The following is a 16,013-nucleotide window of genomic DNA, read 5'->3' on the forward strand; positions in this document are numbered from 1 at the left end:
ACATTCTAAGAACACGTGTCAACATGCTGTCTAATAAAGAGCCAAACAGCTCCAAAATCCAGTCACAACATGTGTTCAAATTTTATTGAATAACATTAAAATTATTTATGACATTATCTGATTAAAAATTATAGCAGTAATTTATTATTACTACATTATCCACAAGTTGACTCTTTCACTGAGGAATACAACTCCCAGACAGTAAGGACTGAAAAATGTAACACAAAAGAGCATTATTTTCTTAAACCACATTATTCTTCACTAAATTTACAATTTACAACATGACACACTAAATATTTCCATTTTTGTTTTGCATTGACATATGTATGATTCAAATTGTCCTTTACTGAACTGCCAGAGTAAGCATCATTATTCAGTACACAAATCATAACTGTGAATTAAACACTCTAAACAGCTAAATCATCTTGAAATTAAATAAAAATATGTTTCTGAAAAATAATTCTACTCATTATCAGACAAGTAAATAAAATAAGATAAGAATCAAACATCCAATGCACAACATACTCCATTTGCTGATCACAACTAACATGCACTCGCTCTTATATACTCATCACTGTTTCCAGCAACTTTGTCAGCTGAAATTTATAACTGCCCAGTTATGCATCTCTTAATGTGCCTCTAGTAGTAGTGTTATATTACTATTATATGACTTTTCTTTGTTCTCAGTCAGAACTGTGCAATTGCAGATGAGAACTACAACTAGAATGAAGTCAAGGCATGAGACGCTCACAACTAAATCATGTACATTACCTATAAATGTATACAGACTCTTACCTGTAAATTTTCTGCAATAGCTCTTCTTAGTCTACACACAGCATGTAAACTTTCTGATCTAACAGTTATCCTCAAGATTTCACCATCAACTGATGCTGAGAGAGAGACATTTTCACCCATGCAATTTAAATGGAGTGTACTATCAATAACTGACACATTTTCACTTTGCCGAACAAGATATTTCAGCATCTCCTTAGGAATGTCTGAATCTATAAAATAAATAATACTATCAGTCCACAACAGTTTTCAAAATTAAAGGATTGGGTTGCATTCAAAATAAGCACCAAGGCAGCTAATGTGATGAGGTGTCAATAAATTATGCCCAAAACTTGCATATATTCTGTTGGTCAGAAGGGCTCAAAATTTGTTAGTTTCTCAAAATGAAAAGCCCATAAAATTTTAACCTTTGCCTGAGTTCAACTAACTCAGCCACTGCACAAAACGTCCATAAAATTTCCCTTCAATCCAGTTGAGAATCAAACCAAAGCCATTTCTGCATGATATGGAAGAATGTTGACTATAGCCATTTGTAATAATATCTATAGTCACCATTCTTTCGAGAATGGTTCAAAATTTAATGAGTTTTTGCAGTTATTTTTCATATGTAATGCCTATTTTATCTTGTATACATTATTTATAATCCTGAAATCCAAAATTACTGAATACTACCAAATTGCTTTTAAAAAATGCACGACTAGATCCATGCTTGAGGCTTTTATCTGATAAAGAGTTGATACTAATACTGTATATTCAATATTATATATGGCATTTATATATTACAGAAGCTGTTTAGTCAGAAGCAGAGAATCCAAATGACTTCAATCACTATTTTTTTAATATCTAAGTGATATTAAAAAAACAATGTTTCATGCTTTTGAAGCAATTCCAGAGAAATGAAAATATCTCTAGGATAAACAGATCACAGTGCTCACCCTATACACTAGAATTGTCACTAGAAAACAAGACTACTACAACCACAAGGAGTCTTAGTATCCATCCTCCAGTACAGAAGTATTACTGTCTCCCCAGTCCATAAGGGAGAAGCTAAAGAGATGAGAACTACAAACTGGCAAGTTTAAATTTTGTGATGGGTAAGCTCATGGAGTCAAGTTAAGGATATGATACAAAACCACCTTTATAAGAATGGAATATTATATGGATCACAGCAAGAGTTTATGAAGGGAAGATTTTGCCTGATTAGCCTGATTAATTACAAGGTTCTATATTATAATTTCTTGCATGCACCGACCAGGTGAAAAGAACTTTAATACTTAGTGAGAGACAATACACAGTTAAACAAAAACTATAAACTGACACAAGGCATAGACCACTTACCAAATGTTTTTAGTAGCGGAACACTTTTCATCTCACAATATATTTATGGAACACTTACAAAACACAAGTTTAGCGGGAGACAAAGAACTGTTTGCTAATATTTTATTACATACGACGCACTGTGCATCAGGAGCATCTTTATTTCCAACACATGTAAAGCTGAAATTCAAATAATTGTCATCATACTTTTTCATTTTGGTCTTTTATTAGTTGGTTCCTGTTTTTTCACTTCAGATTTTTGGGGGAACAAAAGGCTGCGATTGTTCATCCTCACTTTGAAGTGTGACAATATTGTGTTCGTTTTCATCGACCACAGTTGCAATACTGGAAGTACTTGCTTCTCGTTTTAAAGATCTTTTTTCAACCACAAATCCATAGTCATTTATTTTAATAATAATATTTCAAAATACTGATAATTATCAAAAAAAATTTATACAAGGAAGTGAGTTTAGTTATGATATTGGTTCGCTTCCCCCACTCCTTCAACCCGTGTACTCCAGGCTAAATTGCATATTAGATCATTATATTGCTACTTTTTTCGTAGATGTCATTACCACTATGATTAACCCTCATACTGGATTCGACACTCCTTGGACATGACACCGACGAAGACATTCTGCGGCTTTGCTGCCAACGGCAATCTGAACTGGGTACTCTAACCTGGTTCCTTTTAAAACCCCATCCCCAGGCAGGGGAAGGAGGAGACGGATCTGTCTCCTCTCCTCCCTGCCTACCCCCCCCATACTTCGCCTGGTGGGGCTCGTCTCCACTGACCTCTTTGGGGATGCCTACTCTATCGTCCCTATTCTTCTATCTGTTTTCCCCCCAGTCTTCAGTCTCCGTCCCTCTCTAACTAAATCAACCGAAGTACACCCTTAACAATGCCGCCAAATTCTAATCAACGCCTAAATTCTACCGGTTTCCTGTAAATCTCTAAGACAACTAACACTATTAGCTAGCGTATAGCCTCACATGTCTAAATTTAATAACATCAAAATTTTGCCCGACCTATTTGGCCTTTAACACATCTCTTTAGCGTTCAACCCCAACCAGTGATTTCCTAACAGCAATCTCATTAAGCATTAATGTCAAACGCAATTTTTTTTTTTTTTTAATAGGTCCTAGCCACTGAAATCCCAGGAAACTAGGTGGCAGGACCTGCCAGAGCAATTTGTTGTGATACTGGATACACCCGGCTAGCCTCCACGTGGCAGGGTATGGGCAACGTTGGGCCCCACTAGGGGCTTGGCGGCCAATAAGCCGGATAAACAATGGGCACAACATATCACACTGCACAGACACGGTCCACACACTTTCAAGTCTCTGGCTTGACAGTGTACTGTCCTCGATACAGCGAAACACACGCAGAGATGGGAGAAATCCCAGGTGCCGTCCGACACGAACATACCTTATACCACTATGCATACTTCTCTATGCAAAAGCCTGCCAAAATAAAGTGTTCCACGGTCTATTTGATTATTAGTCTATGCCAGTATATTAATAACCAAAAAAAATTATAATAATACAAAAGTGGTGTATGCTAAAAATATGAAAAATTTATTTCATTATTATTTTTTTTAATTATTAATCACGATTTTTCATGGAACACAGTTTGGGAAACACTGGCATAGACAATCCGGAAATAACAATAAATTTAGCACAAACATAGAACACAGGTTGTAAAATAGTTGGGTGCAAGGATAACCTCAGATATTATATACCAGCGTTTCCATAATGGTGTTCCACAGAACAATAGTGTTCCGTGAGATGTGAACAAGTGTTCCATGAAAAATCATAATAAATTTTGCATATTTGTAGTGAACACCACTTTTGTATCATTATAATTTTTAACATTATTTTTTTCAGTTATTAATATACTGGCATAGACTAATAATCAAATAGACCACAGAACACTTTATTTTGGCAGGCTTTGTATAGAGAAGTATGCATACAGGTAATGACATCTATGAAAAAGTAGCAATGTAGTGATCTAATATGCCATTCGTATGCAATTTAGCCTGGAGTACATGGGTTGAGGAGAGGGTGAAGCGAACCGATATCATGCATCGTTCGGGTGGATGAAACAAAGTAACCTTCCGCTGACACATTCTTGCATGTTTACACAGCACTGGTGGTGCGGATTGTCTTCATAATTACGAGATTAGTTTTGTAGCAGTGCAGAAAACTAGTATAACTAAACTAGTTTTACATAACTAAACTCACTTCCTTGTATAAATTTGTTTTGATAATTATCAGTATTTATTATATTATTATTAAAATAAATGACCATGGATATGTGGTTGAAAAAAGGAATTTTAAAACAAGAAGCAAGTACTTCTAGTAGTACAACTGTGGTAGATAAAAATGAACATAATATTGTTCCCTAAAAATCCAAAGTGAAAAAACAGTAACACCAACCAGACCAAAACGAAAGTATGATGACAGTTATTTGAATTTCGGCTTTACATGTGAATTTTGGCTTTTTAATTATTTGAATTACATTTGAATTTTAGCTTTATCTGATGCACAGTGTGTCATATGTAATAAAATATTAGTTGACTCCTGCTAAACTTCATAGGCAGGAAGCTGTCTTTGTCTTTTTATTCATGCTGAATAAAAAGACAAAGATATGTTTTTTAAGAGGTGTCGGGACTCACTGAAAAATTCTAAACTTTCAATGCTTAAACTTGCTAAAACAGACAATGAAAATGCAACAGAAGCACCTTATCGAGTAAGTTACCATATTGCACTTAACGGTGAAGCTCACACTATTGGAGAAATAGTGTGAGCACTATTGGAGAAACAGCTTATCAAGCCTTGTGCTAAAGATATTGTAACATGTATATTAAACAAGCAGTATGCTCAAAAAATTGATGCAGTACGATTATCAAATAATACTGTTGCACACCATATTAAAGATCTTTCTGATGACATAGAAAAAGAGCTGGTTTGTCGACTGAAACTTTGCAGTGAATATTCATTGCAGATAGATGAATCCACTGACTTTTCAGGACTTGCTGTGCTACTAATGTTTCCAATATAGATTTAATAATACTATCGAAGAAGACCTGCTGTTATGTGAATGTCGACTGAAACTTTGCAGTGAATATTCATTGCAGATAGATGAATCCACTGACTTTTCAGGACTTGCTGTGCTACTAATGTTTCCAATATAGATTTAATAATACTATCGAAGAAGACCTGCTGTTATGTGAATCTCTGCAAAGCAACACCACTGAGGAAAAAATATCCAACTGCATCAACAATTTTATCACAATGCATGAAATTAGTTGGGGAAATATATGTACTGATGGTGCTCAGGCAATGGTCGGGAAGATGAAGGGAACTGTGACGTGAATCTTAAATGTGGCACCACAAAGCACTAACAGTCATTGTGTTCTACATAGATAAGTTCTGGCAGCTAAAAAAAATACCAGCATATTTAAATTGTGCTGGATGAAGCTGTAAAAATTATTAACTTTGTCAAATCTCGACCACTTCAATCCAGATTATTTAAAATTTTGTGCGATGAAATGGTAGTCAGCATAAAACGCTTTTACACACTGAAGAAAGGTGGCTATCCAAAAGCAAGTATTTGTGAGACTTTTTGAACTTTGTAGTCAACTACTGGTATTCTTCACTTCTGGTAACTCGAAACAAAATTTTGACTGTTTGACAAATTCCTTGTGGCAAATGAGACGCATATTTTGCAGATATTTTTTCAAAATTAAATGAAATTAATCTGTCACTACAAGGGAAGAATGTGACAATTTTTAGTACAATGGATAAATTTTATCCTTTAGAAAGAAACTGGAATTCTGGATATCTTCTGTAGAACTAAATAACTTTGACTGCTTCCCCACGTTACAGGAATTTCTGATAGAAATAAATTCTACAATCCATGAAGAAGTTTCCGGTGCAATTTTACAACACTTACGTGACTTGCAGTCATCTTTATTAGAATATTTTCCAAAAACCACTGATGATAATCCTTGGGTTCGAAATCCATTTATAATTACAGCCAAACAAGTCAGCTTCGCTATGCACAATTATGAAAGCCTAATTGATTTAATTTCTGACTCTAATTTAAAACAAGAGTTTAAGGAAACTCCACTAAATAATTTTTGAGTAGCTTAATAGAACCAGGGCCAGCACTATCATTAGGCCAACTAGGCAGCTGCGTAGACCTCTTAGAATGGCGCAGTACTGACCTTTGAGGGGCGCAGTTTTATACAGATTGTTTTTTAACTCATGTAAAAAATGAAACTGACAATTTATATTTTTTATTTTAAGATAAATATCACAACAGTGCTATGAATTATAATTAATTATAGTCTTACAAAAAATTTCTATACTCTTATGTTTTTTTTATTTATCCTTTTTATATGTTGCTCTATTATTCTTTTTGAAATTTAGTGATATTTTTGGCTTAGAAAAAAAAAATCTCTTGCTCTTCTTAGTTGGTAACGTGTTATTTACAGCTGGATACGTTACATCGTGTTGTCATCAACTGAGTAACAGTGTGTTTGCGCAATTTTCGCGTAGTTTTTTCGTGCCTGAAATTGAAACTTTTAAGAGACTTAAATTTTAATGTCACAATTCACAAGATTATTCAAAATGTTTTTGAAACTGAAGTTGGCAATTTTTTTTGTGGCTGCAAGTACAGATTAGTTTTTTAAAACCCATGCTTTGCTTTGCTTTACATAGCTTTTGTTAGCTTTGCCTAGGGTGCAAAATAGCCTGGCACTGGTTCTGAATAGAACAGTACCCCAATGTGGCTAAATGTGCAGTTAGAGTATTACTTCCTCCTTTTGCTACAACTTGTTTGTGTGAGACTGGCTTTTCCTATTATGCTGTAACGAAAACTAAATTTAGGAATACACTTGATGCTGCACCTGACATGAGGAATCAACTTTTCAGCATTAAAGTTAATATTAAACGAATTTGTGATTCAAAGACACAGAAACACCAATCTCAATAAAATGCAATTAATTTTTTCCTTTTAAAAACATCATAATTCGTGTTGTTTTGGAATGTATATAACTTTTTTTATGCAGAATACAGCTTTAATTTTCAATTGATTTTATAATTTTTATATGTATATTTTTATTTTGAATTTGTTTTCAAAAATAAAATGCATTGAAGCAATAATTATATGTTTTTTTATTTAAAAGCCAAATAGCCACAAAAGAATGTGTTCCATAAATATATTGTGAGATGAAAAGTGTTCCGTGACTAAAAAAGTTTTGGAAACGCTGTTATATACTTAAACTTCAGTTAAGCTTTTGATATGGTCCCCCATGAAAGATTAATGTATAAACTGGAGAAATTTGGAATTACAGGGAAGATTTTTAGGTAGCTTCAGGCTGGCTAAAGGATACGAGACAGACCATACTCGAATGGCCATTCTTAAATGCCTACCAGCATAAAAAGTGAGTCTCTGGGATTCGTGCTAGAGACTTCCAAATTTCTTCACTTTAGTATATACCACATTTCTCCACTTTAGCATTAGTTGAGGCAATATGATACAAGAAAGCAAGCTTATACAGCATCAGCCATATAAAAAAAAAAAAAAAAAAAAAAAAAATTCCCATTTCACCCATCCGGTCACTCCAAATGTTTGTATAGTTCAGCATTAAATTTATTTAAGCTATCAACTTCCACAACAACAGATGGGAGTCTGCTCCAGCAATCAACTACCCACTGGCTAAAGGCAAACTTCCACACATCTATTCTACAACTGTCTTTCCTCAATTTGAATCAGTTTCTTAATCTGAGCAAGCAGACGTATCCCATCAGCATTGAGCCTGCTCAAACCATTCAAGGCCTTATACACCTCAGTCAGATCACCTCGCAGGTGCCTAGTCTCCAGATGCTGCAACTTGCAGAACTGAAGCCTCTCTTGGTAAGAGTACCCCTTTGTTCCTCTCACCAATTGTATTTATATAACAATTGTACACGTAATACAGTATTAAAGGCTGTACCAAAATCTAAGTATTGTATATGATGTCAAAATTATCCCTTGCATCCAGTTTCTTTGTGGCAAATTCATAGTATCAGATTGGCCAGGCATGATCTCCCTTTAACAAATCCATGTTGTAATTGACTTATGGTTCCACTCCTATTACGATGATCTTATGTTACTTCCTTAACTATTGACTCCATTATTTTCCCTGGCAGAGAGGTCAAACTTTCACACTGTGAACTACCCTTGTGAATAGGATATACATTTGAACATCTCCAATCCACAGAAACTTCTCCTGATTGTTTGTTTGTTTGTTTGTTTGTTTGTTATTTGGAGCATTAGCAACTAAGGCCATATTGCTCCGGAGATATGCGGTGGTCATTCCCTGACCTTTCTGCATCCTCCGTATTTGGTGGTCACGGGCTCGAACCCAGGTCTAATCAAGAAGCATGTGCTACGCACTGCTGCTCCTGCCCACCTGGCTACGGAGGCACCTCGTCTCCTGAATCCAAGGATGTGCTCTTTATTATGGTTGAAGGTTACCTCTTTTGCAGATTCTCTTAATATAACTGGATAGATTCCATCAGTCTAATGATTTGTTCACATATGAATGCAGCAAATCCTTTCTGTTATAAAATCACTTAACTCTCAATCAGTGTTAGATTACAGCTAACCCCATTTATAAAATGTTCATGTCAATGTAGATGCAAAATATTTATTCAGTGTATTAGCAATCTATATAGGAGTATATAATATTATGCCATTCATATTGAGTGGGCCAATGTAAGACTCCTCTTTTAGTATTAATATGTGCAAAGAATTCCTTGCTACCTTTCTTTGCACTCGTAGCTAAAGACTTCTCATAATCTGCTTTAGCCTGCCTATCTTTCTAAGTAACTTCATTATGCACTAGTTTGTACTGTAGGACTATATCTCTGATAATTTACAATCATCTCATGCATTTTTCTTCTCTGCCACTAACCTCATCTGACATCCAATTTGGTCTGAGCTTTTAACAATTCCTCTTAATGCTATAAAATACACTTAGTGGGTTTTTTTATTACCTCTCTAACTGCCTTTAATGTTCATCTTTACCAAAACAAAAATTCTTACTCTTTACCCTTATAACAGTGGTTATTTCTTTGAATAAATTGCACATCAATATACTATGATCTCTGCTACCCAAAGGTTCTATCTATAACTTGAAGATTCTTAATGCATGATGAACCACTGATGATAACCAGATGAAGAATATTTCTCTGATGCCTCTCTAATATGTTGATATAGAAAAGTCACCCAACAAATCGCTAAATATCCTACTGCTTAGTCAGCTGCGAATCCATGAGTTCCAATTGATATCTGGAAAGTGGACCCAATATTTTGTCTGCATAGCCATTCATTATACACTTCACAGCCATTTGGTAGATAACAGACTCCTACTTTCATCTTTTTATTCCCAGTGTTTATGTCACACTAGACCGACTCGACATTACACTGGCAATATGTCTGCTGATTGCTCATTGTATTATCTACTGAGCTGTGTTAGGATAATTAAGAGTAAAAACAGGTACATGTATTACTTGCATGTATATCAATGCTAAGAACATAAATTTGAACAAAAATAAGGCCATATTGCTCCGAGGATATGCGGTGGTCATTCCCTGACCTTTACGCATCCTCCGTATTTGGTGGTCACGGGCTCAAACCCCGGTCTAATCAAGAAGCGTGTGCTACGCACTGCTGCTCCTGCTCACCTGGCTACGGAGGCGCCCTGATTGAGTTGTTTAAAGCTTTAAATGGATTAAGTAAGCTGAATGTAAATGGCATTCTTCCTCTTGCTAAGACTACACACAAGGGGGCATAAATTTAAGTCGAGGAAGGATGGTTGCAGGATAGATGTGTGGAAGTTTGTCTTCAGCCAGCAGGTGGCTGATTGTTGAAACAGGTTTCCATCTGTTGTTGTAGAAGTGGGATGAGTTGAATAAATTCAAGGAAGAACTAGATCAACCATTAGAGAGGATGGATAGGTGAAATGGGAAGGGTTTTTTTTGGCTGATGCTGTATAGTTTGCACACTTGCCACTACTAATACTTTATTGGAATGTATGTGATTTTTAACTAAAGCCATACTCCCCATCACATCTCTCATCTATATACATTATAATGGTCATATTCAAATTCTGCAACCCCAGTATTAGTGAATGGAACAAAGGGTTGCTCTTACAAAGAAAGGCTTAAGTTTTGCAAATTACAGTGTCTGAAGACTAGGCACCGGCACGGTGATCTGATAGAGGTGTATAAAGCCTTGAATGGTTTAAGTATGCGCAATGCCTATGGGATTCTTCCTCTTGCTCAGAATAATCACCTGAGAGGGCATAAATTCAAATAGGATAGATGTGCAGAAATTTGCCTTTAGCCAGCGGGTAGCTGGTTCGTGGAACAGACTTCCATTCCTTGTTGTGGAAGTTGATAGCCTAAATAAATTTAATACTCAGCTGGACAGTTATTTCAAACAAACGGAGGGGTGAAATGGGAGTGGTTTTTTTTTTTTTTTTGGCTGATGCTGCATAAGCTTGCTTTTTTGCATCATATGCCTCTACTAATGCTAATGCTAAATGCTAATAACACCACTGTTTTATTATTCATACAACGTTGGCACTTGACTTCACAAGTTCAGTTCCACCTATATTTGAGAGAATACATTCAATGTGCTGTAATTTTTGGAATGCTGAGAAATAACAATATTCCAAAATCCTCAAAATTGCAAATAGTTGTAAATAATGGTTGAGAAGAAAGTCTGGAATTCATAACTAAAAATGAATGCTTATTTCTGGCTCAGCTGTAAATCGAAGTAAATTTGAAATATTATCAAAAGTTTATTCCAAATATATAAACTAACCTCAACACAAGCCAAAAACAAATAAAAATGTGTACAAAGCTATAAACAAAAAAGAAGCATTGCTATTGATAGGCCAGAGTTCAATCAATGTGCCAACAGAATCGGGCAGTTAATTTCATGTACCTTTACTTTTATTTCAACTTGCGTATACTGACTGGTTATGGATGCCACCTATATGCATTACAACACAGCACATGGGTGCATTTTGAACACTTATATGCAGTAACAGCACAGCACTTGTAGTACCTTTTGAAGCTTATATGCATCAGATGCAGTGAACATGTTAACCAATACGTCAAAAACACTCATAAAATTTATTTACTTTACTCCTAGCATTAGTATATAAGCAAATGAATGTGAGCCTGTTTGTGTTTTTAATAACTCTTATACAGCCCACGTGGACCTCCAGCAGCCCTTATAATGCCTTTCTTCTTACTTTTCAGGCTACACTGCATATCACAAGAGAAACAATGCAAGAAAAGTCCATCTCTGCTTTAGCTGTCTTGAAATATTAAGTCTGTGTATCACTGCTGAAACTAGTAATGTTTTGACCGAACTAAGACTGCTTCAACAGCATCAGAATTAACTGATTTTCATGACAAAAAGGAATATAATACAATCACGCATGATAAACAGCCAGGACAGCATATGATGTCATATCAAAGATTTATTGGACCTTTCGAAAAGAGAGAGAGAGAAGGATGTCAATACTCCTCTATGTAAGATAATAGTGAAACCAAACTTGGTATATTTAATTCAGATCTGGAGGCCATGCCTATAAAAGACACAGAGCTTCTAGACTGTTCAAAGAAAGGTGACCAGACTGATGGGGAGTGCTCTACAAGGAATGACTTACATGTGAACTGCAAAGTTTGGAAAACCTAAAGGGGATGATTAAAAATAATGATGCAAGTATATTCTCACTAGTAGGAAAGACATTAACAATACAAGTGTCATCATGCAAGAGTCTACCTTTCATAGTATGATGACATATGTGTTGTTAATGTTTTTTCTGTTTCGCTTGACTGTTAAGACCAAATATTGGTTGTCTTTCAATGTTGTCTTTGCCTATGGATGGTCTTCATCTTTCCCGTAGTTACATGTTCCTGTCTCTTGGAACTGTTTCTGCAACCTTGAGATGATACTTTCAGACACATTGAAGAACATGGAAAGACTGCTAGAGGGTTAAATAAAATCATCTTATAGTGCCATTCAAAATAATCTCTGGTACCATCTTCAGCCGGTGCAATAGGTTGCCAACCCCCCTAGGACAAAGTCAAGTTCATGGCAGCAGAACACACTCAGGCAGACCACCAGTATTAGAAGATATCTTACTGTCAAATGATAAATCTGGCACAAGAATTTAAAAACAGCTATCGGCAAAGCAAATAAGGGAAAATCTCTTAAGTTTTAACAGCATTGTGATACACCTGATAAAGGAAAAGGGCATATTACTTGTAAGAGTGTTTCTCTAATGGACAAACAAAAAGAGGAGGTAACATATATCATAGTTATAAAGAGAAACTGTCAGTTTAGTGACTGTGATTTTCTTTTGGTGACGCTTGATTATGTTATATTTTGTGTATCAATGGGTGCTGCTCTTCTTGGACTAATGTTATTAGTGGAGTCCCACAGGGTTCGGTGTTGGGTCCACTGTTGTTTTGTATATTTATCAATGATATGATGAAGGTATATCAGGCTTAGTGTCGAAGTTTGCAGATGATACAAAGGTTGGCAGGGTTGTTAATGACAGTAATGGCAGTGTGCTACTGCAACAGGATCTAGATAATTTGGGCAGATGGGCTAAGAAGTGGCAACTGAAGTTTAACCTTGACAAATGCAAAGTATTGCATATGGGTAGAAGTAACCCCAGAGAAACGTACCAACTGTGTGGTACTACACTTAAGGTGGTAGAAAATGAAAAAGACCTGGGAGTAATTGTGCAGGCAGATATGAAGTTTTCTGAGCAATGCAGACAGGCTGCCAGGGCAGGTCATGGGGGTTTTGTCAATGATATATAGGAATTTTGCTAGCAGGGAAAAGGAGGTGATTATCTCTCTGTATAAGGCAATGGTCAGGCCACACCTTGAGTACTGCGTACAGGTCTGGAGGCCTCATTTTAGGAAGGATGTAGATTTACTTGAGCGTGTACAGAGAAGGGCAACAAGATTGGTGAGGGGAATGAAGGGATCCTCTTATCAAGAGAGGCTTAAGTTCTGCAAATTGCAGTGGCTGGAGACTAGGCACCTGCGCGGTGATCTGATTGAGGTGTATAAGGCCTGGAATGGGTTCAGCACGCTGAATTCTGATGGGATCCTTCCACTTGTTCAGATTACGAACCTAAAGGGGCATAAATTCAAATTAAGAAAGGACAGATGTAGAATAGATGTGCGGAAATTTGCCTTTAGCCAGCGTGTGGTTAATTGCTGGAACAAACTTCCATCTGTTGTTGTGGAAGTTGATAGGTTGAATAAATTTAAGGAGGAACTGGACAGGCATTTGGAGGGAATGGTGTGATTTTTTTTTTTTTTTTTTTGGCTGATGCTGCATAAGCTCATACATTTGCTTTCTTGCATCACATGCCACTACTACTACTACCACTACTACTACTACTACTATTCCCTAAATATATATAAATTCTCTAAATTAATAATAACTACAATATAGTATGTGTTTAATTCTTAATAAGGTTTTATAAAATGATGGGAGCAGAGAGGAATCTTACAAACAAAAAATAAATTAGGATTCCACTTTGTTCTTGAGGACAATGAGTTGTTTACACAAATCTACTTGAACAATTTGCTCCATATTTGAAATCTATACTCAATAATAACCCATTAATAATATTATATGAACATCTTCTTGCCCTATATTTATTCAAAATTATTGGATATGTCAAGCAACAGAGAGGGAGGATTGCTGATGTGTGAATTTCATAAATCAATAGTTGAATTTACTGCAGAGTTTACATTCGACAGATTATTTAACATTACACTTATTTGCATATTAAATTTAATATGGATATACAGTAAACTCTTGATTTAACGGACTAACAGGGGAGATGTTAATGCCAAAAGTCCATTAAATCGAATGTAACCTAGGGGGACATTTTTTATTGTTCTTAATGTAAAAAAAAAAAAGCTTTAATACAATATACAGACAGTACTGTACAATATAAAATTATGTTGCAATTTGGCCTTTGATTTCTGGACATGCTACTGAGACGCCTTGTTCTAAATTTCTCAATTAGCTCTAATTTCTGTGCCACTTTTAAGTTCACACGCTTTCTTTTAACTACTCTGTCACTTGATGCCATTTTAAATTGTAAGGATTGCAAAATTATTTAATAAATAAAGTCACAATTCAGAAATCACAGAAACACTCTGTATACAACCTGATAGCTTGAGGCAGACTGAGACTGAAACAAAGCGAGTCGGTAGACCTGCAGTTTAGTGTCCCAAGTCATGTTCAGCTCGCAAGTCACCGCCTGCTCTTATCTGTTATCTGGAAAAACAGCTATTTGAACATGTTTTCAGAAAGAATAAAAAACAATTTCCTGAATTTGATTATAAAAATAAAAGTAGGTAATTATCAAAACAATAATGGAAATAGGTAATTATTATTAATTTTTAACTAATAATAACACTGAAGTTTTGTATAACCTAAAAAAAAAAATATGGTCAAGATTAATATGTACATTGCTGTATTATTATTTGTCCGGCCCATTAAATCCGAAATCCATTATATTGGGGTCTGTTAAATCGAGGATTTACTGTAATTTAATTTTATTAACGAAATCAACATACATCCATAAATCTGTCAAGGAAATTAGCTTCCTTGACAGATTTATGGATCAATAAAATAAATTATAGTCAATAAATTAAGATGACGTCTTTTTAGCCAAGTATTACTAAAATACCAACAAAATTAGAAATAATGATAACAATAATACTAACAAAATTAGAAATAATGATAACAATAATACTAACAAAAGATTTTTGATTGATTGATTTGGTAGTTGTTGGCGCATCGGCTTCTGTGGCCATATTGCACCTCCCAAGGTTTTTGCAGTACTTTGATCCAAGCCCGAGGCGGGAATCGAACCCGCGACCTTTGGGTTGCCGGGCAGGTACTTTACCCACTCGGCTAGCCCGGTCGGCCACTAACAAAAGAATAATAACAACTAAACTTTGCAACATAATGCAGCAGATTACCACATCTTCCGCACAAATGACAATCGCATATACACTAATTTAAAATAAATCGTAACAGTTTAATTAACAGCTCAAAGGTTACATGATATTTTATACAAATTAATATAAATTGTATGATTCTGAATTTTACACATCTGATTTGGTTTATCCTGATGAAATTATCATCCAGAGTTACTGCTGCTGAAAATAAAAATAAAAGCTTATTAAGACGAGACAGAAAACACAGCATTAAAAGCAAAAACAACATGATTGCCAACTTACCACTTTCAACTGAAATACCAGTTTTTCTTATGATATGTGTAGCACTTGCAAGAAACACAGAGACTGTAAACTGTCCTTGTCCATTCTGCATTCTTGAATTTGTCCTATCCTTCACTCCTTCATGAAGTTCAAACACTGGCTTTGATTTTGCAATATCCCATATGAGCTCCTCTACAGTCTTACATTGGTCTTTTCTTCCACAAGAAACAAAATTTGCTTTAGCATTACTAAGAAACCATAACTCATCAACAATGATTGTTTCCGTGTTAATATAAATAGGTAGATTCTTTCTGGCAGCCCAAAAAATCTGCATATCTGCCATGTGTTTAGGCAGATTTAACTGTAGGCCAAATTCCACTTGTAACGGAGGGCAAAGACAAGTAGAATTATGTGAAAGACAAACTTCTATCATCATAGAAATATTAGATGCTGAAAAGGAAAAATATGGATAATTAGATGTAGCCTTTACTGCTGTTCTCTTTAGAACTACAATATATCCATTACAATGAAAGAATATATCTTGAGAGATGGAAAATTCTAGAGAG

General features: G+C 35.4%; 1 protein-coding gene across 1 annotated transcript in view; it reads right to left on the minus strand.

Moving 5' to 3' along the window:
- LOC150083708 (uncharacterized) overlaps positions 1-16,013 on the minus strand; it is a 99,573-nt gene that overhangs the window by 13,458 nt on the left and 70,102 nt on the right. Inside the window, exons 8-9 of the mRNA XM_090378577.1 lie at positions 15,469-15,897; positions 796-1,004 (exon numbers count right to left, since the gene is read on the minus strand). Of these exons, the coding sequence (XP_090234703.1) occupies positions 796-1,004; positions 15,469-15,897 (638 nt within the window). The remainder of the gene's footprint in view (positions 1-795; positions 1,005-15,468; positions 15,898-16,013) is intronic.

Source organism: Mastigoproctus giganteus, chromosome 7 (genome assembly GCF_048544385.1).
Source record: "Mastigoproctus giganteus isolate SK-2022 chromosome 7, ASM4854438v1, whole genome shotgun sequence".
NCBI lineage: Eukaryota > Metazoa > Arthropoda > Arachnida > Uropygi > Thelyphonidae > Mastigoproctus > Mastigoproctus giganteus.